The sequence below is a fragment of the Python bivittatus genome, unplaced genomic scaffold, assembly GCF_059951505.1.
Source record: "Python bivittatus isolate LINGU-HERP-01145 unplaced genomic scaffold, Pbiv_v1 ctg000570_np1212, whole genome shotgun sequence".
NCBI classification, from domain to species: domain Eukaryota; kingdom Metazoa; phylum Chordata; class Lepidosauria; order Squamata; family Pythonidae; genus Python; species Python bivittatus.
This window is the reverse complement of record NW_028277097.1, coordinates 17,413,101-17,438,098: the sequence shown is the minus strand read 5'-3', so window position 1 is coordinate 17,438,098 and position 24,998 is coordinate 17,413,101. Positions and strand designations below refer to the sequence as shown.

The window sequence follows — 24,998 nt, the reverse complement described above, 5'->3', positions numbered from 1 at the left end:
GAATCACATTTATGAAAACTCCTACTACTCTGGAATTCTAAAGAACTTCAGCATATCAGACAGAGGATTAAATGGGCCTTTGTGCTGGTTGACTGGATAGGGTTCAGCAAATGACAACATTAGGATCTCTGGCAATTAAACACTTCCTTCTAATCATAGTGGTTTGGATGAGAGAGGGAATAGTTCCAACTCAAGAGTTGCACTGCACTTCATATTTGACTTGGTGTAGCAGGGCAGATGATTGCAGAGACCAGGAACAGAAACCAACAGACTTTGATGAGGCCTGAACACAATCCCCCAAATTCTGTACCTGAACTATTTGCTTGCAAAAGATGTACTGGGAAAAAAAAAAAAAGACTTTCTGAAAGTTGGGTGCAAAGATACAAAAAGATCCTTGACACCGGGATGTATTGGAGAAGTCATCTTAAAAGGGATGGTTAGATTTGAAAAGGGTGCGTAGACAAATGGATGTATGAGATGGTAACACCAAATCAATCCTTGTAAAAAGAAAGACCTTTCCAGGAGAATTATTTTTAAAACTACATATACTATATGAGTGGGATTTGCCTATAGAGGTCTACATGTTAGGGAGAAAATTGTGAATGAATATGGATTTTTTACAATTATAGTTTTAAACATCAGTTTTAAAAACTTACAGGCTTTATTAACAGGGATAGCAATGGCCTTGCTAGACCCAGATCTACATGTTTGACGGGCCAATCAGAAGCTGTCTTTTTGTTAGCTGAAAGAGAGAAATAGGGTCCCCCCACATTCCCAGCCAATTCTCCATTGTAGCCTTCAATCTGAACAATTTGTACACATCCCTGGATTTTCTTTCTCCTGTCTCCTTTGAAGGGCTGCTGCGTCAGACCCTTTGCTTGCCCTGTTTTGCTTCTGAGGAGCTTCAGCAAATGTCAGTGGCGCAGCCCTGAGGCCGACCCTACCATTAGGGAAAGTGAAGTGTCCTCTTCAGGCAGCAGATCCTGGAGGACAGCGTAATGGGCTCGAGGACATAACTCTAGTCCTTTTTGCAGCCAGCAGAATATCCCCTCGGCTGGTTTGCTAATCTCAAATGTCAAGGACACTTCCCAATCACCCACTCAGAGACTTGTGAATAATGACAGGATATACATTATACAGTACATAAATCACAGAATTGTGGAGTTGGAAGGGGACCACAAGGATCATCCCATCCAACCATCTGCCACATGCAAAAAATCCAATTCAGCTATCCTGAAAAGGTGGCTGTTTAGCCTCTTCTTCAAAACCTCCACGCACTATCTCTCACACTTGGATGCCGAATGGCCGATATGGATATCAGAATAGGTAGACCAGCAAATGGGAAACTATGTAGGAAAAGGAAGGGGGAAACTCAGAGAAAGTGTAACACGCATTGTGTCTCTCCCAACTTTCCCCAAACCAATCTCCGAACCGAAAAGAGATTCCACTTGTTTTAGTCAAACTGAGATTGGCAGATATTGGATAGTCTCTGGATGTGTTTAGCCTACAGTAGAGGTGACTAAGAGGACAGACGAGAGCGGTCCTCAGATATCTGGAGGGAGGTCACGCAGAAGAGGGAATGGAGTAGTTTTCTTACTCCCCAGAGATCAGAAGCATAACCAGGGGGTTAAAACTATAAAGAAGAAGCAATAGCAGCTGTGAGGTCTTCATGGGACCTGGTTATGCATCTTGTGTGAACACAGTGACATTGTGCCTTAATGATCAGTTGCTACCTTCTACTACTTTCCTTCCGGGCTCTCATTCCTCCAGCTTCCCTCCTTCCTGTAGTCAGTTACAAGATTGTATCTTTTCTAAGAGTGGTGCTTTAAAAAAAAAAAGAGAGGAGGCAATCTTCCGGCTGGTTCTTCTAGCGTATGTGTCACTTTTTATCGGAGCCCTTTCTAATGGGGTGCAGCAGGAGAAAGCGTAGGACTGTTCAGCCTGGAGTCTGAAACAATTGCCTCTTATCGGTGTGCTGATAAGTGCCGGACTGCTCTGGAACTGCCGGTTCCCCCAGGGCTGGCTCCGTCTCTCTCGTCTGAGCAGATAGCAGAAGGAAGACAGATTTAGATGTCTTGCCATCACTTGCTGAGTCAGAATGTAACTGAGTCTTTCCAAGCCAAGAGCCGCTGGTGGGACTCTGTGATCGAAGCGCAACGCAGAAAAAGGAGCAGCTGGTTTCTTGACATAGACACAGACGCACACCACACAGGCACACAGGCACACCGAACGCTCAGGATTGGAAGTGAGAGTGTAAGAAAAAGGGGGAACTGAAGCTGTGGCTTTTGGCTACAGCTTTTGGGTTGGTAATGCTGCGTCCCTGAAGTATAGGGCAAATAGCAAAACAACGGTGGGATTTCCAAGGAAGCTGGACCTCTACAAATGTCCCGGGTGATGTTCGTACACCTATCCACCACATGTTTTGAGAATGGCCACTGTCAAGAGGATATTCATCATTGCCTCTCTCTCTTCTTCCCTCTACCCTGTTTCTCCTCATTAGAGATCTTACTCTTTGCAATCACTGGATAAAATATATTCCGTGAAGAGACTGCGGTCTTCAAAAGTCTATGCTGCAATACGTGTGTTATCCGTTGAGGTGCTAGAAGGCCTTTTCTGTTTTATTTTTCCTCTCTAAGGAAGATACGCACTGCGTGCACTTTAGTTGGGTGTTGTGTAGCAACTTTTTCTGTGTTGCTTTAACGGTGAGATGGTGAAGGGAAGTTGGATGTCATCAACTGAATGGACTAATACAGTGTTTCTTAAACTTTTTTTCTCTCAGGACCCCTTCCCACTTACAAAAAATTACGGAGGCCTCTAAAACAGCTTTCATTTAAATAGGTTATATTTATCAATATTTACTGTATTAAAAATTAAAATTGATGCATCCGTCGAATATTTATTTATTGGACTCTGTAAACATAACAGTGAAACCCATTAAATATTAACATGAATAAAATATTTTTCATGACAAGAACACTGTAGTTTTACATTTGCAAATAATGAGAAGACTGACACTGTTTTAAATTTTTGCAAATATCTTTAACCTCTGGCAAATCATTTTGATTTTGCGGACCCCTGAGAGGGGCTTGGAAGACCCCCAGGGGTCCCACAGACCACACTTTAAGAAATGCTGGACTAATAGACCGCCATCAAATGCCTCTTCAGTACAATTAGGAATTTTATATGTGCATGGAATAGTCCATGGAGATTTATAAATTGAGGTGGTACGCTGATAGATTTTGTCCACTGCCTCCAAAATCTGCTATCTAAACTCTTTTAAAACAAAGGCTTAGTTGTATACTGAACCAGCATAGTCAAAGAGCCCAGAGTGTGGTGGGAGGTGTGTGTGTCTGTGTGTGTGTGAAATGCTACTTCATGCTTGGCAAAGTTATATCTTTCAATGTGGTCCTTTATTAAATGGGTTGGAGGGTTTTTTGGCATTTTTAAGAGGGTAGGGCAAGTCTTGTTTTGTTTTCTGTTTAAATTATATTTTCTTTACCTTCTAAAAAGCACCTGCTTGGGCTTTTTCACTGCAGCATATGTGAGGGATGGCTGGTCACCTCCTTTCTATTGTACCGTCTTTCCAAGCATGATCCTCTGGTTGGAAATTTAGGTGATCAGATGGTCATTTTAAAAGAGATCAAAGAGGCGTCATGTTTGGCCTCTTCCAAAGGAAAAGAAGTTAGTGACCTCCCTTTCTTCGCCCTGCCTGTTTTCCCAGGAATTATTAGCAGTCAGGGAGAAAGAGGCAAAATAAAATCTAACACATATCCCTGGTACAAGATGCTGAAAATACTCTGAACCACAAGGAAAGATTTGGTGCACATTTAGTGACTGAATTTCAAGTCAACTTCACGAGTCAACATTTCACAGAGAGGGGCACCAAACAGGTCTAGGGGCTGAGGGCATTCTGTTGCAAGAGCATTCCAAAAAAGAGGTAAAGAACGTATTTTCTTTCTTTCTTTCTGATTTTGTCTGCTTCCCTCCCAGGGTATAAAACAAATAATAGTACATTGTTGCCGACCATAGCTGCTGCTACGGGTTTAATGGCATTGTGTGCCTGAAGCAGATTTTGGGTTCAGTACAAGGAGTCTGGTCAAAAAAGTCAAGATGGTACCACAGTGGTGTGATCAAAGCTCCACCCACTTTTATGTGCCCTGTCACAGTCACTATCTTGACCTTTTTGACCACACCCTGCAGACACCCCCGTCTATACTGGTGTGGAAGAGTATCAGACCTCTATGGGCCAGCTTGAGCTGTGCTTGCAGGAGATCCTAGGAGAATTCAGGATCCATTGATTTCAATTACCAAGACACGAAAACCTCCTTTTAAAGTTACATTACACATTTCATGCACAGAGATGCTGTGGCTATTTCTTTCCTGAAATGGTTTTTAGAAATATATTTTTGGATGCTTCTGGCATCACACTCTGGGCTCCACAATGATATTCTTGGAAAATAAAGATGGTAAAAAACTCATCCGGTGCTTTGTTTGGAAATGTGGCCACCTGATTGAAGTTGATTGAGATGGTACAGAGCATTGCAGGGAGATAGAGAAGATGGAGAGAAATGTTACTAGTCTGTTCTCTAGTGAGTGGATGTTTTACGACTGGTCACCTCCATAAACTGGGTCAGCCATTTTGTGAAGGAACCCACAACACTCTCAACATTCCAAATGTGACAAGGGGTTGTCAGTTCTTGATAAATACACTAAACAAGTAGGCATGTTAACCAGTTGTTAGCCATTAAAATGTACTCATTTGCAACTCTCTCAAGGGTTTCCACAAAGTATGGTCAAAAGAGTCAAGATGGCGGCCATGACAGCGCGATTGAAGCTCTGCCCATTTGCAATGCATGATGCACATTAAAAATGGGCAGGGCTTCAATCACACTGTCATGACCGCCTTCTTGACATTCCACATCCTGCGGATACCCCTGAACTATACTGAGTTTGTAATTTGCTGAGAAGCCCCATTCACAACCCCAGTCCTGCAGCCCCCTTCCCCAGAATTAGCTCTAATACAGTATTGGGAGCCTAGAAGACAGATTTGGATATATTTCAAAATTCAAATATTTCATCTAGTAACTGAGATGAGTTCCTTGAAAGCAACAGGTGACAGACAGCCCAGAACTCAAGCTAGCCAAAACATTCTGCCATCATGGATGGTCACCCATCATCCTGAGAGGGTTTCTGTAAAAAATGGGAGGTAAATGTCATTGCTTTTGGGTGATTAAGCCCCTTTTTATTCCTTAGTTGGGGAAGGAACATACTGAAGTTCTGGGAGCTGGAGTCATAAAATATGGAGTCAAAATCACCTGCCTTCTATAAAAAAAATCATTGGTGAGTCCATCTATGACATTTGTTTGCCTCTCCACAACGTGGTTTTGAGAGGCAGCTTATATTCTCCGAACCAGTCACTTTCTAGCCACCCCTCCATTGCAATACTTTGCAAAAATGACTCTGACTCTCTCGCCATCTTGGATGTGCCTCTTCATCGTAGCAGACACAGAGTCACCTCATGCTACAGTCTTGGGAATATTAGGCATTTTGGAATTGGATGTTAGACATAATAGAGGAAGAAATGCTTGGAAAATCCCAATCCAGCCCACCCCTCTTATGTGCCTCCTTCCATCTTCCTCTAGATGGCTTTGAACATCACTTTCCCATTTAAAAAATGATTGGCTATGCTCTTACATCCAAATCAAGAATTTCCTGTGTGAGTGAGGCCTTAAAACTAGGATTGGTCAATAAATGTTTATTCTGACCTGTATACCGATAATATTTAACTTCAGTAATTAGATGTTTCCTCCTAATAGTTTAAAATGGAAAAGCAGTCTTGAATTCAACATAGAATGCAGGGGTACAGTTCGGGTTTAAAAGACTGTACCCTATAGTCTTTAACTCGATTGCAAAGATTGTTATACTATTATTATGATAAAATAATGCTACAATTATAATACTTCATTTGCTAATTTAAAAAAATGCTTTAAATGATTTTAAAATTTAGACCTGGGGTTTTTATTTCAAGCAATCCTAGGTTGGAATGAACTGAATATTTGCAAGCTTTGTGATGCAAAAAGTAAACTATTGGCATTTGCTCCTGAATACGTTTATTTCATGTCACTTGGTGATATGAATAACATAAAACACACGAACAATTAATTATCATCTTTTTGCTGCGTAAAAGAACTGAGCAAATCAAGATGAAATAAGACCAAATCAATTGGTCGATTGTTACGTGTCATAATCCCATAGAGCAGTGTTTCTCAACCTTGGCAACTTGAACAGGTATGGACTTCAACTCCCAGAATTCCCCAGCCAGCATTCCGTGAGTTGAAGTCCATACCTGTTCAAGTTGCTGAGGTTGAGAAACAATGTCTTCGAGAATTAGACAGGATTATACAGCAGTCTCGTAAAGCTAGTTTGGAGTGAAGGCACTGTTTCAGGCCCTCGCTCTGAATGGACTATGTCAACCCATTACAGGTTTCCTACAGTAACCTTCCCCCCACCCCCGAAAGGGCATATTGGAAAATAGCACTTTTCTTCTGGCTCAACTTTAGTTTCAGGTAGCAAATCTATACCCAATCCTTCGTGAGGCCTTTTAGTTACACAGTCAGAGATGACACTACTGAGCTAGATGGAGCATGGGTTTCCAGTTAAGGCAGCTGGCGATGGTCCCCATCATTTAAAGCTCAGATCCCTCTTTAAGAGAGGCTTCCTTCTGAGACTGAAAGATTGCCTCTCATCAGCAATGCATCCAAAGGCAGCCAGCAGGAGAGCATTTGATATTCAATGCCCAATTAGAGTTCTCTTCTTCTCTGTACTCTTTTGGCATGTACCTGAAGTTTTCCTGGATGCTCCATTTCCCGAGAGCTGCAGGGAGTTGGTTTCAAGGTGAACAGATTTTCAAGGAAGAAATTCCGTCTGCATGCAGGAGAGAAAGAGAGAGGATGTTCTGAGCTATCTCAGATCATCAGAATCCCCCGGCTCTGCAATTTTTTATGCAGATGCTCTCTTATGCCCAGTTGAGGACAGGCGGCAATTAGTCAGGTCTTTCTCTAGAGCAGATATCGATACAGCAGAATCCTTTGCTTGCTTTCTTGTCTTGATCTTGTATGATCCCCAAAGAACTGCATCACTGGGGAGGGGAAATACATTTGGATAAAATTATTATAGGGTAGCATACGTGCAAATGTATCAGTAAGGACTGTGATCCAAATGCGTGGTGATGTAGAGGAGCAGGGAGATAACCTTGAAGAATGAATGCAAGAGTGGTTAAGTGAACCACTCAAGTGAGAAAGAAACTCAAGATTTCCCCACTTTGATGCTCATTAGTATAGGATAGGGAGAAAAAAACTGTCAGGCTTTCAAGAGTTTGTATTAAAACAGTAGTTTCAGTAGAACCTGTGGGCTCTGTTTCCTGACCTGGCCTACCTCAAAGGACTGACAGGTGGACAGCATCATGGGGACAGCAGTGTCTGTAGAGGGAGGTTCAGAAAGATGGCAGAAATGATGTCACGATGCAAGCCCTGCCTCTTCTGTACATGTATTCATATTTAATGTTTGTAAGAAACTGGGTAGGACGTGCATCACAACACTGACTGTGCTACTTATGGGTTTAGATGGCGGGGGCAGGGGGAGTTGTCACTGGCCAGTGTGGGAGCCATTTTGAGAGCAGGCAAGCATCTCCCATGTCAGCCATTTTATGAGACCACCCACAATTGGCTCTTAACATTTTAGCTAGGAAAAATATGGGGGGAAATGAAAACTTTCAATAACTCATTTCACTAAGTGAAATGTTTATCAAAGCTAAATAAAACTCATTTGTCCTCAGAACTGATTCTGTTCTCTCCCACATTAATCTTTGTATGTTTTTTCTATTATTACTGTTGTTGTTATTATTATTTTATAGGTGCACATTTATTTCAATAAAGAACATTTAATGGCCAGGAGCCCAGTAGACATGCAAAGTTAATATCATTAATTACCAACCCAGGACTTGATTAATGACCTGTTTCCTGGCACCCACATGAGGATGTCTCAGCAGTTTACACAAACCTTGTAAAATTGCCAAAGATTGAGACAAGCCGGGTAATTGGGCTGTTCGTACATCCACTGTACGGGGTTCCTGATGCCGGAGGGAAGATGGATCCCTCCTCCCCTCTCGGCTCTCCTAGGTCACTGTAGCAATCCAAGATCTCCTGAAGCAACTGTCAACAACTGGTAGATTCCAGATGTTTTGGGATCACTTCCTCTGAGAAGCCTTAGTTAGCTGTGAATAGGACAGGAATGTTTTGAGGCCATCAAAGTGGGGCAAGAGATTTTTGAGATGTTTCTACTTAAGTTTTGAAATGATTTTTGTTTGTTTTCAGTTTGTTTGTTTTAAGTCTAAATAAAGATGTTTAAAGAGAATTCAAAACAAAAACATTTTCCCTTGGGAAGGATTCTTATAAGGGATTCCAAAATCTTATTTCAAATCCATCTGGACCCTTAGTCCATTTGTAACTTTTTAAAATCAAAATTCTAATCACCTTTTGCTGTTTATTCCAAAAGAATTTTTGTTTAAGTCCTTAAACTCATATTTAAAACTTCTTTCGCTAAGGATGGAAGGAAACTCACCCAGTGCTGCAAAATTTGTCGATCCAAAGGTTCCTAATAGCTGAAAATCAATTAACAAGCAATTTCTGAATGTGATTAGAAAAGGAAGTATGCGAACTTAGTGTCCTTTCAAAGGCACCGACCACGGTTTGAGCAAGGCGGCTATTCCCTCATCTCCCAGAGCTCTAAACCCACTGGAAACTACTGTCTTGTGGTCTCCTTGAGAGGAGCAGCTGTCTGGAGCACTAGTGGGCGATCTCAAGTCCTCTCCTTGTCTGGAGAAGAATTATGAAGACCCAGTCTATTCGCTGGCTCTTTGTTCCGCCCCAGTTGTTGGCTTGGCTTTTAACAGAGCCGTCTTTAGTTCACCACTTCTTCCCTGAAAGTCCCCAAAAAGTCCCCAAAGGAGGATTTTGGTGCACGGAGTGTGGTGTTCTGGCAGTTCTGTAGTGATGAGATGGTCATATATTGTATTAAAGTTCGGCCTTCCATTGGGGAGTTGGGAGCAGCCAGGGAGGCTTCAGGATGATGGGGAAATGTGCCACGAAGAAAAAAACAAACCTTTGCGGGTTCACTTGTTACCCCTTCCAACCAAAAGGAGCGCTTGGAAAACCAAGTAAAGAAAATTTGGGCAGAAATTCCAAAACAGGGAAAGAATATTGATGCACAGAAGGTTTCAGTGCAGTACAGCCAAGTAGCCTTGCGTAGTGGGCCCTTCAGAATCGACACCCAGCCCCTGTAACCACAGAGTAAGACGTAAACTTATGGTTGTATTTATAACTGCTATAAAGAAGATCAGAAGCCACTTCTTTGTATCTTTTTTTCTTCCTTTTCTATTTTTCTTTTCTTTTTCTGTCTTGCAGTTTTAGCTTTCTCTTTGATTTCTTTCTTTTTCTTACTTTATATTAGTTTGTATTACTATCTATCTATCTATCTATCTATCTATCTATCTATCTATCTATCTATCTATCTATCGATCGAATAGACATCCAGCCCCCAGATTCAGGACTCCAGCAGTGACCTCCTGACACTTGTCAGAATGCTGAGTGCTGAAGTGCCTCCAAAGAGGTCAAAGCAGTCAAGATGGAAGCCATGACTGTGCTGTCACAGTCCTGCCCCTTTTCAATGCATGTTAAAAAGGGGCAGGGCTTCAATTGCATGACCACCATCTTGACTTTTTTTACTCCCTCTGCAGGATGTAAAAAGATCAGAGCGGTTGTGTGGAGAAGAAGAGATCCCCCATACTCCTTCTCTAATATTCCCTCCACCCTGCGAGGGTGTTATTTCCCAATGGAGGAATGGGGGCTGATCGTGGATCTATCTGTTTTCCCCCGAGATAAAAAACAGCCCCTAAGAGCCACCATGCAGAGAGGAACGGATCAGGGTTGCAGCATTTTCCCTCTGTTCCAATTCACCCTTTTGCCACAAAGACTCTCTTTCGATTTCTTTTAAAAATAATATTACATTGCAAGTTTGGATGTTCCTGTGCTGTATCTCATTTCATTTTCTGTAGAGACTTTCGTGATCAATTGCCCCTCGGCTTCTCCTTCCTTCATTGGATGCTACTGGCAGTGATTACTGGTGGAATAATTTTTATTTCTCTGGTATTGAATTGGTGTGGGGGGGGTGGGGGGGCTGAGTATAGAACCACCTTGAAAGACTTCTTCCATAGATCAGTGTTTCTCAACCTTAGCAATTTTAAGATATGTGGACTTCAACTCCCAGAATTCTCCAGCCAGCATGGCTGGCTAGGGAATTCTGGGAGTTGAAGTCCACACATCTTAAAGTTGCTAAGGTTGAGAAACACATAGATAAATAAATAGGCTGAGAGAAGGAGATGATTACTGTATTTATACAATGTACTTCACAGTTACTGAATTAACTTAGTTTGTAGGTTTGCACCAGACATAGAACCTTAAACTAACCGATGTGCTAAGCGACAAAAACACAACCTGGCTTAACACTGAGTGTTGCATTTTTTGCAAATTCAGCTGCTTAAGTCTTTAACCAAGACTTAGTTAAGCATGTAACGACAGTCTACATTTTTTAGCTAACTAGGGAATGAAAAAGATATTTCCCATGGATCTCAGCGGAAGCGAAATGGTGCAGTTCCCTAAAATTAACTGTCCTGTGACAGATGGCCAGAAGGGGAAAGATGATTCCCTATAAAGAATGTGCGTTTGGAAATATGACATTTTCAAAAGCGTATTTTAGAATGCCTGCATTTTTTTTTAAAAGGTGCGTACAAGGAGTAGTGGTTCCTTTTAGAAAAATTAAATGTTCAAGAAAGCAGCGACCAAACTCTTGTGTTCAGGAGGAAATGGACTTTTTTTTTTGCAGAAGACAATAAATTCCCAGCTTTTTAAAAATTGCAGAATGATTGACAGCACTAAATAATACGTGAGCATCTATGACACTGATGTGGACTGGATCTGGATATCTCCACCCATACCTATAACAGACCCTGCTCTAGATTTTGCATATTGAAGATCACCTAGGTGGTGGATCAACACCATTTTTCCTTGATGCCTTGAAAATCAGGGCTAAGCCAGAAAGATTCATTTTGTAAACTTTCTTAATTCTAGCCCTGCATTTGTCTGCTGAAGAACCATTGACTTCAGCGTAGGTCACATTTTACTTTTTGTTGGTAGGACGAGTACCCCAGTGAGTAAAACTGAGTGAGATGGTGCAAACTATAAACCCTATGAAGGCTCCCCGATGACTTATCCTTCAGGTTTTGCATTTCTCTCTGTGGCCAATTTTCAGCAGTTGCAGGTAGCTGCCAGGGGCTGCAAAGAGAGATTTTTGGAGCCACAGACAACTGTGGTGTTGCCAGTTGCCCAGAACTGCAATTTAGATGTACTTAATTGATGTCACATACAAACTATTATTACTAGTCCCTTGAAATGTCATTTTTCATCTGACATGATCCAATCTGGTTGAAGGTGGATGCTACACAATTCCAATTCTTTTTGTTTTCAACCGATTCAGCAAGCATTGGAAAAAAGGCTGAAATGCACACCCATCGTGTACACTCACATGCAAGCACACCCATTGCGTTTCACACCTGATCTGAACACAGTTTGAAGTTAAATGTAGGTGCACAGCAGCAGATGAAGGACGTAGATGCACAAAGGAAGAACCTCCTATTCTTTTTGGTGCAATGTCTTTCTTCCCTCCCAACCTCCAACTCTGACTGTTGCCCTTCTCAGCTCAAAGGTAGTAGTAGTAGTAGTAGTTGTTCAGTCGTTAAGTCGTGTCCAACTCTTCATGACCCCATGAACCATATCACACCAGGCCTTTCTGTCCTTCACTGCCTTCCTGAGTTTGCTCAGTTTCATGCTCATTGCTTCAGTGGTGCTATCTACCCATCTCATCCTCTGCCGTCCCCTTCTCCTTTTGCCTTCCATCTTTCCCAGCATCAGGGTCTTTTCCAAAGAGTCCTCTCTTCGCATTAGGTGGCCAAAGTATCTGAGCTTGAGCTTCAGTATCAATCCTACCAATGAGCAGTCAGGGTTGATTTCCTTTAGGATTGGCTGGTTTGACCTTCTAGCAGTCCAAAGGACTCCTAAGAGTCTTCTCCAGCACCACAATTCAAAGGCATCAATTCTTCGGTGCTCAGCCTTCTTTATGGTCCAGCTCTCACAGCCATACATTGCTACTGGAAAAACCACAGCTTTGATTATGCGGATCTTTGTCGGCAAGGTGACGTCTCTGCTTTTTAATATGCTGTCTAGGTTTGCCATAGCTTTCCTCCCAAGGAGCAAGCGTCTTTTAATTTCATGGCTGCTTTCTCCATCTGCAGTGATCTTGGAGTCCAAATAAATGAAGTCTGTTACTGCTTCCATTTCTACCCCTTCTATTTGCCAGGAATTGATGGGTCCAGATGCCATGACCTTAGTTTTTTTAAATGTTGAGTTTCAAGCCAGCTTTTGCACTCTCCTCTTTCACCCTCATCAAGAGGCTCTTTAGTTCTTTTTCCCTTTCTGCTATTACCAAAGGTAGAGAGGCCTCCAAAAACACTGTTTTGAAGGCATGCAGAACAGATTTGAGGCTTTCATGGGAACAACCGATTAGCTCTTCCCCTCTCCGTATGAACAGAATTATGCCAGAGATCAAAATACAACTTGAAATTAAGCCTCCTCATCTTTCCTGGCTAATTTCCTTCTATGTTGTGATAAAACACTCTCTCACATTTCATGGCTTGGGTGCTTGTATATGCAAATATCTATGATGTGATTCTTCCAAGAAGACCTACGTTTATGCCGGAAGAGCCTGCTGGATGAGGCCAAATGTTGATCTAAGCCAGCATTTTGCTTCTGACAGGGGCTAGTGACAAGAGGTGGCCAGAATCAGTGAAAATCCTCAAAGCGCCATTCCTATGAAATGGGGAGTGAGGTGGATCCCTCGGGGCTCAGGCGTTGCCTCATGTCCACTGATGTGAAACTCATGACACAATTCATGTTAACAAGCAGAGTTCCCCTAATGTCAAGCGCATCACTCGGTTGCACTCGCAAGCCTCAGTTTCCCCTGAGCGGCTTGCAAAGTGAGACAGATTAAAACTTGCCTTTGAATTAACATTTGTTGAAAGAATAACTTAACAGCCCGGGTGCCAGGAGTGGGTGCTAAATTTTGCTATTTACATCTCTTGCAAAAACAGGCTTCTCTTTCTCTCCCTCTCTCTCACACGGACACACACATTCACACATTCCCGCTCTCTCTCACTCACTCACTCACTCACTCACTCACTCACTCACTCACTCACTCACATGCTCCATTGTGATACACTGAAACATATTAGGGTGAGGCCTCATAGATTGCCACGACTAAGAGCCACTCACTGATGGGATCACAGAACTGTAGAGTTGGAAGGGACCCCCAAGGCCCATCTAGCCCAACCCTGTCCAATCCTGCAATGGGTGGGAAAACTAGGAGAGGTGATTGTGCAGCCTCTGGACAAAAGCCTCCAGAGATAAAGACCCCACAACCTTTGTAGATTGCTCCACTGTTCCATACATCTAACCATCAGGAACTTTCCCTTATATTTTAAAAAAATCAAGATAGCTGCAACTAAGAGCCATCCTTTCTGGTTTTAGTTCCGGTGACCTGGGATAATAGTTTTGACCACCATGTTCCTTTTATGTACTCGATCATGGCTATCATATCTCTCCACAGTCTTCTCTTTTTCAGACTGAGCCTCTTCTTGTGGCAATGAATTCCGTCAGTTAGTTATCCCCAGTCTAGATGACCTCCAGAGGTGTGGAGTTCTGGAACTCCCAGAATTCCCAACTGTGGTCATTGTTGGGAATTCTGGGAGATGTTCCACACATCTGAAGAAAGCCCATGATGAGGTGGCTGGTCTAGTGCAGTGTTTCTCAACCTCGCCAATTTCAAGATGTGTGGACTCCAACTCCCAGAATTCCCCAGCCAGCATGCTGGCTGGGGAATTCTGGGAGTTGGAGTCCACACATCTTAAAGTTGCTGAAGTTGACAAATACTGGTCTGGTATAAAAACGCACTTCTTTTTGTCTGTCTTGAACCTGATGCCACGAAATCACTCAAATAACAGTTCTTGTTTCATCAAAGCTACTTTTTGAACTACGGTATTTTGATTCATCGTTTTTCTGTCTTTATCTCCATCTCATATGCAGCCCTCAACATATGAAGATACTTAACTGCATGCTACAAACCATATAGGTGTGACTTGAACCGTGCAAAGACACTGGGACCTATTCAATAGCAGAAGGGAACACTGCAGTATTGGCAGGATAAAGCTGTATGAAAACATATATCTAACTGCAAGAAAAAAGGGTTATTTTATAAAATAGCATCATTGATGGAACCTAGATCATTCTTAGAAGGAATTTTGGTATTTTCTGCATGTTTCCGTGTTTTTGATTTCATCAGGTATGTCTGCTGAAGATTTCTGTGTAATGCCAAAGCTTGCACCGGTATTAACATAATTCCACTTTTATTTGAAATGGGGATTAGGCTATAACTGAGTGTGGTGGTGATGGTGTTGAACTCCTTTTAGCAGAAGGAGTGGTGATGCCTGTTAGTTCTGGGGGCACATTATATGCCCACCCTGGGTATATAAGGCTAATAGGAATTCCTGTATATGTTAGGCACATTTTTATAATGGAATGCAGGATAACAAGACTGTGGTTATTGAGGGGCCGAAAAAACATTTTACGTGTGTGCAAAAGCATCGGTAGTTTTGCACATGTGCAAAATACACCAAGATGCACCGTAAACCAACAGATGCGTGAAAAAAAATTATGGCAGACACTAAGGTCTAGCTGGTATTTTCAGACTATGGACTTGCTACCTGTGCTAATAAAAAAATCTACCTCCCACACAAAATGTTGATGAACAGATATCGTACTTAAAAAACAAATGAGATAGATGGGTTAACTATGAAAGAAAGAAATCCAAAATTGATGCTGACGCCATTAATGCTGGTTTATAAGCTAATTATAAGCTTTTGAGTTTCCAAGGATTTTTCATCAGATCGTCAGGAAGGAAAATAGGGTAGGGAGGGAAAGGGGGCTGATATCTGAACCGTATATTTAGCACATAATCTGTTAGAGATGCTCTAGTGCAGTGTTCCTCAAGCTTGGCGACTTTAAGACGTGTGGACTTCAACTCCCAGAATTCCCCCAGCCAGCCATGGTTTAAAGTTGCCATGGTGGAGAAACACTGCTCTAGTGCAGTGTTCCTCAAGCTTGGCGACTTTAAGACGTGTGGACTTCAACTCCCAGAATTCCCCCATCCAGCTGGCTGGGGGAATTCTGGGAGTTGAAGTCCACACATCTTAAAGTCACCAAGCTTGAGGAACACTGCTCTAGTAGATCCTGTACTGGCCAAGAAGCTGAACTAGATAACCTCTAAAATCCCTTCCAACTTTATGATTCCTAGATGGAGTTGTGCTGACAATATTAGGTGGAATTCAGGAATTGTCCAATGTTTGCTTGAAAGAAGAAATAACTAAATAAATTTTAGGCCCCCATCTTTGGAAAAACCAGTTGTTAAAAGTCAAAAATATACAGGAAAGCCAACGTAATGTTGTAGATAAGGGTCTGGGCTCAGATGTGGAGACATGGACCCAAGTCCACCTCCGCCATGGGAGCCCCTCTTTCAGCACAGCTTACTTCATAGGGTTGTTGTTTTGGAGCAAAATTGGAGGAGGGATTTCTATGGAGATTGCCTTGAAATGCTGGGGAACAAAGGTAGGGCATGAATCTAACAAAGAAGCAATGATTAAAACATGAGATACTTAGTAGAATAGGCTGATATGAAGAACAGAGCAACCGAGAAAGGCAGACTTCAGATGAAGAGGAGAAGGAAAGGTGATGCTCTGGAGACATCTTGGCCTTAAAGTCTGAACAAGCACAGCCAACTGGGTCAGCAAGGAGGATTATGGGCACTGTAGTCCACAATATCTGGAGGACACTAGACCTTCCTGCACTAGCATGTTTTGTTGATCACATGGAGGGAACAAGCCAACAGTTTTGTGCACAGTTACAGTATAAGGATGTGAAGCCACCACCCAGTGAACATCTTGCTAATACACCATGCAATTTGTGCACATAAGGCTGCTGCACAGAATTTTTAGTCTTGTGTGTGAAACCCTGCATAGGTGGTTTGTCTGGTAAACAATGGCTCAGCAATGCTTTGTGGAATCCTGCATAACTTGCAGAATGAGTGTCTGGGAAACCAGGGTTGGGAGGTGTTAATATCAACCTGTTTTTCTGATCCAAGTAAATAAAATAGGGGGAACCCAAGGGAGGTTGAAGACCATTCTTCATTTGACGGATACATGAAGGTCACCTAAAACCTGGATGAGAGTTAGGCCCCTGAAGACCAGACAAAGCACCCCCAAGGCATTTCTCTCTCCCTCTCAATGTGTCAGCTCTCATGTGATCAAGGATTTCTGTGTGGCCCCCCATTGCATCTGGAGGGCACCTGGCCTTCCTCCCTTGCCTTCTCTCTGAGTGGAACTCCTTTGCTTGCCTTCCAGGTGCTCCTTTTCAAAGGTCTCAGCATCCTCATGCTACCTCCTGCCGGCACTTCCACCTTGCCCCCCAGCCTCAGATCTCCGCAGACTTCCCTCTGCCTCACGCCGTCCAGCCTCACCTCGCAGCCGCCCACCAGCACAGCAGCCCGCTTCACTCGTCGCTGCCAACTTTACCTGCCCTGCCATTCCAGGATGTGACGGGACCTCCGTTCCTACCTCAAGCCCTTCACCAGCAGTATCTTCTCCAGCAGCGGCTCCTCGAGGCTCAACACCGCAGGTTCATATCCCATCCCAGGTGAGGCCACCTTGGGATCCTGGGTCAGGGGCAACTGCCAGTACAAACTCCACTGGCTGGGAAACATGGGCTTCAGAAGGAAGATGGGTATCCAAAGACACAGATGATGGGGAGAGTGAAATGGCCCCTTTTTGCCAGAAGAGCAAGGGCTGGTTTGCAAGAGAGTTGGAGCCTTCTCCTGGCATGTTGTTGATCTATGCCATGATAGTGAACAGCCCATTGTGGCCACCATCTTGAAATTTTTTACTATGCCCTGGGGATACCCTTGCCTCCCACCTGAAAGAAAAAGAAAATGCCCATGTTGGACAAATATATATGAGCATAGAAGCCTGGTTGGAACTAAAATGCATTTTACACACACACACACACACACACACACACACACACACTTATTACATAAATATGCAATATTAACATCATGAGGTCATTTGTGGAATGACATCATATTGTGTATGACATCACTTACCCCTTTGACCCACCTTGCAGAGACCCATGCTGTGCAGGAGCAGGGAGAGTGATGTCATACAGGTCAGAATGTCATTGTGGTTTCTATTAGACCCCCATGGATAGACCAACAATCTTGCTTGATTTTGCTCACTTCCCAGTGCATTTCTCTGCTCTGGATCTAAAGAGGATGTTCTCCATGTGGCCTTGATGTGGAATTTAGAACGTTGTGAGTAGTGTAGAGTATGAGTAGTTTCTGCTCATTCTTCTCCCTCTCTCGTAGGCGGACTCAGGAGCACATGTCTGTCCAACCTCATCGGTTACATCCAAGCTTTGAATTTGGCCATCAACTGCAGACTCCCAGGCCTGTGGGGCCCCAACCTAGATATTTAGCTGAAGGAACAGACTGGTAAGCCATTCCTTACGTACAAGGATTGAAAAGAAGCATAAACAGAATGTCTACCATGAGTTGCTTACTTGCTTACTTGATCAGATTTCTTTTGGGTCTGGAAGAAGTTCCAGAAGCTACCTTTCAATTTTCCTCTGAGCCCTGCATTTTTTCCGCAACATTTTCATTTAATTAGATGAATTTGACAATGATGTTAACATAATGGCATATGTGTCATGATGGCATTGCATGAATAAGTTCTTGCATCACAACGTCTGATGCAAGTATGGAAGTTGTGTGATCTGACCCACCACCACCACTCTGGTGGATCTCTATGGCTTTGTCGCTGTCTCCTGAAAGCTTGGGGTCCAAGCATCCTATTTAATTTTCCTTTTATTTGTTTTCAAATGAAGAGCAACTAGTGGAGGCAGAAAATGGGTGCAAACTTCACTGTTTTCCTGATTCCATTTCCCCTCAGATATAAGCTCCATTCGTCAAGGGCAATTCCCCTTCAACATACTGCGTATCTTTCCCCCCTCAAGGGAGAAAATACATTGATGATACGGGGCCTTATTAAAAGCAGGGGGGCCACATCCTTTGCTGGAGCTGGAGGCTCCTATTCATAGACCAACATCATGAAATAAAGCTGAGGAAGGTCCTGCCACAGCAGAATCTTTGATCTTTGGGGCTCAAAGACACTTTTTGGAATATGAGAAGCTGTGGGTCCCGACAGGGGCTTCCATTGGGGGCCAAGAGAGGGGGACAAGTGATGAAAGCAGCATCACGCCAACATGACACCAACTTCATCACTTTTGCATGCACATCATGATGTCACACAGATGTACAAATGGGGAGCAGCCTAAGTTGCAATGGTGAAATGCTACTTGTGTTATTTTGATGAAAGCGCTGGATTCTGTGGGTGCCTCTGGGTGCTTAAATAGCCAAGAGGACAGATACCGTATCTAAGAAACTGTATGTAAGGCAGAAGCTGGCCTGGGCCTGAAAGCTATCCCTGGCAAGAGAAGTTGTGTGTCCTCTAGTTGTCCCTTAATCCGCCCTTCTTTTTATCTTTTAATTGTGGGAAAGTTATCCAAACTTTATAGAAGGTGTTGTTTTTGGAAGCCACTGGAGGACAGGGCTTTCATTCAAAGTGAGGTGCTGATTCATAACTGCAACTTCCTGTCTTTTCCTCTTATCTGCTGTTCCCTGCCTTTTTTCAATTTCCGCAACCTTTCCTCCTGTATTATCCCAGTTCCAAGTCCCTGACAGTGAAACAAATTAAAAAATATATATCTTCAGCTGAATCTTGGACATGGAATAAATGTTTATATGCTTTAGAAGTCAAAGCTTAGAAGGAGCTGAGATTTGGCAAAAGATGCTAAAAGAGACTAAAAAAACTCCCTCAGGTATGTTCAAAAGAAAAGGAAGACAACCGGCCTACCAGCTGTGCAGCGAAGAATGCAAAATGCTAAGAGGTAGCAAGGAGAAGACAAATTTTGGTTCAAGCTTCTACCATCCCAAAATGGGTTCCCCCAGGAAGTTAGAAGGGCACGATTAAGGGGAACATAGGCATCTTCAGGAGGAGATGGGGGAGTGACAACATATAAGTGATGACATCACACTCATGCTATGACTTAGTATTTGCATCAGACTTCCTAATGTAAGTATGCAGTCATGGTATTTGCTTGTGTGTCATTCTGATGTCATCACGTTTTCTTATGGACACAAGATGAAAGGTCAGAAGAATGGGCAAATGGCCCTATCTTCAAAAGGAAGGAAAATGAGAATTCAGGGACTACAGATCAATCTGAAGTTGATATCCAGGAAGACTCTAGAACAGATCAACCTGGAAACCCCTGGAAACCAGTACACTGATCATCAGAATTCATGATGGGTTTGTCAAAGACAACTCTTCTCAGATTCCCTTAGCTCTTTTTTATTGAGTAGATGATTTAGTGGATTATGGGAGTGCTACTGACATAATACGTCTTGATTTTAGCTAAACATTTGATGAAATATCCCATGACATTCTGAATAGCAATCTAGATAATTGAGATCTGGGTGACATAACAATTAAGTGGCTACGTAACTACCTTGAAAAGCATACCCAAACAGTGCTCCTCAACAGTTCCTCATCAAAGTGAAGGCTCAGTTCTAGGGCCTGAACATTCTTTTTATTATGACTTGAATGAGGAGGTACAGGAAATGTTTATCAGAACTGTAGATGACACAAAATTGGCAGGAATAGCTAATGTCCTGGAATACGGAAATAAAATTCAAAATGATTGTGGTAATGTGGAGAAATAAGAGGAAAATAACAATATTATTTACCAAAGACAAATGCACAGTTCTTCATTTAGGAGAGGAAATTAAATGCACAGGTATAGAGCAGTGGGATTACTGGCTTGGCACAAGTGTTTGTAAAAAAGAATCTTGGAATTATAGTTCATTGTAAGCTGAATATGAGCAGTGTGAGGTGGTTAGAAAAAGGGCAGATGCAATTTTAAGCTAGGTTAAGGGATGTATAATTTCCAGACTTTGGGAAGTTATTATTTTACTTTATTCTGCACTGATCATACCAATCTTACCAGTTCTGGATAGCACAGTTTAAGAAGTTTCTCCAAAAGGTGCAGTGAAGGGCTACAAGTGAGATCAAAGGACTAGACACTAAGTTCTGTGGAAAAAAATGGAAGGATAGGAATTGCGGAATATAATAGTAGACAGCACTCTTCAAGGAGCTTAATGTCCCATAGAAGAAGGTCAGACCTGTTCTCTACTCTCCCAGAGGGCAAGATAAGAAATAATGGATTTAGTAATGAAAATGGGAATGGGAATAATGGACATTTTTATTAAACACTGGGGAAGAAATCCTAAAACTAAAAGGAGTTTGACAAGGGAACCAAATTGCCCCCGAAATTGTGTGGGCTCTCCTTCCCTGGATTTATTCAAGCCGAGGCTGGCCAACTATCTCTTACAGATGCTCTCCTACATGGAGGAGGAGTTGGATTCAACAGCCTCAATGAACTCTTCTGATATACATATGACCTTTTATTGGTTTAGTAGCATGGCACCTTCAAGTCACATAATATTTCACAGTTGGTTCCCTGCCGAAAGAGTTGACCCTTCCCATTTTGATCATGGAGAAAACAAGGTGGGGCTGAAGCAAAGAGGTTATTTTTCTGCATACTTTTGAGCTCAAGTGTTTGAATTTGTTTCATGCTGAATTCCTCATTTCTGCATAGAAATGATATATATATTATTGGCAAGTCCAGGAAGCATTGGGGCATTGACTACAGAATTCAACAATCTCTTTGAATATGACAATCTCTACCCTCCCTGAATAATGGAGAACAAACCTTGGTTTGCCATTTTGCCATTTCCTTTCTCCTCTACTGCCACTGCTCTGAAAATTCATGTGGTTAATTGTACCTAACAGTCACACTTTCAATCTACTATTTATTTGGATGACTCATTTCACTTCAGGGCTCTTGTTCCTTCCACCCAGAAAAATAGAAGGACATTATTTCCTGTATTAGCAACAGAGTTGAACTGAACGTACCTTTGAGAACGGGGAATACTTTTTGTGAAAACCCCAAGTAATAATCTTGAGTGGGTGGCTGTGAAAGCCTTGGAAGAAAAGTTCACCAATTCTAAGCAAGGGTGAGGATGGTTCATTGAGCGTTGCCCTCACTCTCAACTGGCTGGGTATGCCCTTTGTAGAGCTGGACCGTACTATTTCCCAGTGACCCATTTAAATGCGTAATAGCGCTGAGAGATCAATAAAAGAGTGAAAAAGGATGACATTCTTGCTTCAAAACCACTCCTTTCTTTTGTTCTTTGTCCCTTCCATGCTCTTCGTATACTCTCTGTCCTTTCCCTTCTCTTCCACTCTCAGTCTTAATTCTTTCTGCTCCCCATAATGTCCTCTTTGCTGTTTGTATACTACCCCCATGCCCCCCCACCAATGGCCCTGTGCTCCCCTTCCTTCTGCTTCTTTCCCTCTGGATCCGTGGGATTTGTTTCTCCCCCTATTCAAGTTTGTCCTGTACATGTGTGTTTCTGGATGTGTATTTTTCTACACATGCTTATGGAACGTAGGGTGGGGAGAGAAATAAAAGTCCCCGCAGAGGGGATCACTCAGAGACCGGCTTGTGGAAAGGGGGGGGGGTCACTCTCAAAGTTTTGGTGGAAGTATCTGCAGAACTGCTTAAAAATCCCTGAGGTACCTTCAAGTCCAAACATGTTAAAAATCCCATCATATTCAAGGTTGAATTCTCATGTTTTCATGGATTCTTTGAAGCTGCTTCCATGATCCTTTCCAGCTGGAAGCAAAATAGTGGTGATTGGAAAAAAATAGGGAAAAGTGAATATTTGTTAAGGACTTTATATTAAGCATGTACTTCTTCCTCTGAAGAAAACATGTCTTTTGTCATCTGTTTACACACACACATACAGAGATATACAGGGTGTGTCAAAAGTCAGCCCCTTAGGTCAGTCACAATATGTTTTATTAATTTTTTTTCCCAGAGAAAATATTACTGTACTTAGGAATGTTGAAAGTTCATGTGTCAAACAAGTAAGGAAGTATTTAGAAGAAAATGGCAACCAATTCATACATTTAATGTAATTTATATAATAAATGATCTATGGGGCCTGACTTTTGGTACACTCTGCATATGTATGAAACTAATGTTCTAATGAAAAAGTACGTTGAAGGTGAATTTGTTCCAGAATCACAGAGTTAATTCATGAGTCACTGAACAAAACAACAACACTAACACTTTGGGTGATCTGCTCTCCGAAATGGCAGTGTTTGTTTTTTTAAACCTTCTCTTTGCCTGAATGGAAGACCTGTATTAAAGGTCCAATAAAGAAGGTACATTCCAGACCAGGGTTTCCCAAAGTGTGAAGTGTACCTCCCATGGGGTCTAGGGGAGGTGTGAAGATTTTTATTTCTTATGTCTTTGTTTAAAATAAAGGTATTGTTGTTATTGTTCATTTGTGTTCATTTTGGTGTTTGGCCTTTTAAGAGAGGTATGCACATTAGGATTACACTCAAGGGAGGTGCAATGGCAAAAAAGTTAGGAACCCCTGGTCTAAAACTTCCTCCAATGCCCCTCCCAGAGCTTTGGAACTTTGACTCTCCTAGAACTTTGATCTAGGATGCTCCCTGGGTGGTGACTTCTTCCTGTGTTCCTACAGGATCTATCAACAGTTTGCCATTGGCAATGCAGGTAGGAAAAGAACATAGGCACTTAGGTGAGGGACAGTGGTCCAGAAGACAAGATGATTGCTCTGTCAGTCTCACTGATGCCTGATTTTGATTTTTGTCCTTCTAGGGACCTCAGTGTTGACGCCAGCCTCAGTCACAACCAGTTCCAGGTCAGGCCAGTTCCTCAACACTATCAGCATTATTTGGCTCCGCAAAGAATGCATCATTTCCCCCAGAATACATCCTCAACACAGATGGTAAGTCAAGGGGACGTTAGCGGAGGCAGTCTGAGGTCAGGCCCTGACAAAAATAATGCACACCGCAGTGAAATCTTCACTAAGTCCAAGGGTTGCAAGGCAAAAGATCCAGAATGTATTCCTGGGACTCCAGATTAAATGATTCCACTCTTGGGCCAAAGTTTCTGAAAAACGACTGCCAGTCCCAGAATATAATGCTGGTCTCATCCTTGGCCTAATTCATTTTCTGCTCCAAATGTGTCTCCAAAGGGCTCGGATGCATGTTGTTGTCCACAGCTGTATTTCCCAGCTGGGAAACACAGAACTTGATAGCTGTCGGTGCTCATCTGAAATAGGAGGCAGGCACTGTGTTGGCAAACATTCTCTGAGTGAGGGCCAGCAGAAACTGGGGCACAAGAATCCAAATGACCACATGATGGCAGTAAAGAGAGGCAAAAAACCCCACACAAAACCTCACCTAGTGGTTCTCTGGAGGTTTGCAGCCAGAAGGAACCGCTTCTCTCAAAATCTCAATACAACATTTCCTTTTTCCTTCTGCTTCGATATTTTCCCTTTTGCACACAGTGTGATGGGATGGAGACGTGGACTCTCTGACTTCCCCTCTGATACCCGATATGTGACTAGGGCTCCAGCTAGAGAGCAGCAGCTGGGAGGTCCATGGGATGTAGTCCAAGAAGTCAAGATGGCAGCCATAAATGTGCAACTGGGTGCAATTGAAGCTCTGCTCATGTTTTATATGTGTAGCTGTCATGTTGACTTTTTGGACCCCCTCCTCAGACACTCCTGTCAGGAGTACTTGGAAATGTATGTCACAGTCTTCCTGAAGGGGAACATTGTATGCCTCCTGAGGGAGAAAGATAGGTCAGAGGAGTATTTGTCCTTGGAATTAGTGTGTATCATTGGCTGAACATCCAGTGATAATGATTCATTTCAAGTGATGGAATCCAGAGCTTATTTTCCTATACAATTTGATGTTTGTACCTGCTTGGTCTGATTATTGACTGGGAGACCCACCCACCCTTCCTTCCTTCCTTCCTTCCTTCCTTCCTTCCTTCCTTCCTTCCTTCCTTCCTTCCTTCCTTCCTTCCTTCCTTCCTTCCTTCCTTCCTTCCTCCCTCCCTCCCTTCCTCCCTTCCTCCCTTCCTCCCTTCCCTCCCTCCCTTCTTCAAGCCATGGTCAACCTCTGGTCGACCAACTATACTTTATGTAGTTTTCTCAGCAAAATTTGGAGGTGATTTGCCACTGCCTTTGGGGGGGGGATATTCTTTTCAAATTCCTAATCTAGACTAGAACCCTCACATTTCCCGGTGACCTCCCATCCAGGACTTAAAAAAAAAGAAAAGAACTAAAGCTTTATTTTAAAGCTTTCACTGCTGAGCTTTTCCCACCTCAGAATGAGAAGAAATGACACTTTTTTTCAGCAGCATGATTAGGTGGCTTCAGAGACACCCCCCCTGCCCCAAAATGGTGTGAACCCTTGAGTTTGGGTAGCACCTCAAAATGTTTAGTGAGCAACCATTTTCAGAGACTATTTTACATTCTCTGAAGCTGGGGAGAAGGAACCCAGCCCATAAATACTGCCTTTGTTCATTGCTTCACAGGTTGTCCACGAAATTAGAAATTACCCTCAGTTTCAGCTACTTGCTCTTCAGGGACTGAATCCAAACAGGCACACATCTGCTGTGAGAGAAAGTCATGAGGTTAGTTCCAAAGATATTTTTTGTATATATCTGGTGACTGCTTATTAATGACATCCTTTTGTGTGTTTCATATTTTATTCCTTAAAA

General features: G+C 42.6%; 1 protein-coding gene across 3 annotated transcripts in view; it reads left to right on the top strand.

The window, feature by feature from the left end:
* Window positions 1–24,998, top strand: part of ARK2C (arkadia (RNF111) C-terminal like ring finger ubiquitin ligase 2C) — a 109,215-nt gene that overhangs the window by 59,840 nt on the left and 24,377 nt on the right. For 2 of the 3 annotated variants that reach the window (XR_015798235.1, XM_088152642.1), the window contains exons 2-5: window positions 16,619–16,910; window positions 17,638–17,763; window positions 23,082–23,211; window positions 24,813–24,911. Coding sequence is in view for 2 of the 3 variants with exons in the window: in XM_088152642.1 (XP_088008768.1) it covers window positions 16,619–16,910; window positions 17,638–17,763; window positions 23,082–23,211; window positions 24,813–24,911 (647 nt within the window). In the remaining variant the exon portion in view is untranslated. The remainder of the gene's footprint in view (window positions 1–16,618; window positions 16,911–17,637; window positions 17,764–23,081; window positions 23,212–24,812; window positions 24,912–24,998) is intronic. The other variant, XM_088152643.1, reaches the window with a different exon arrangement.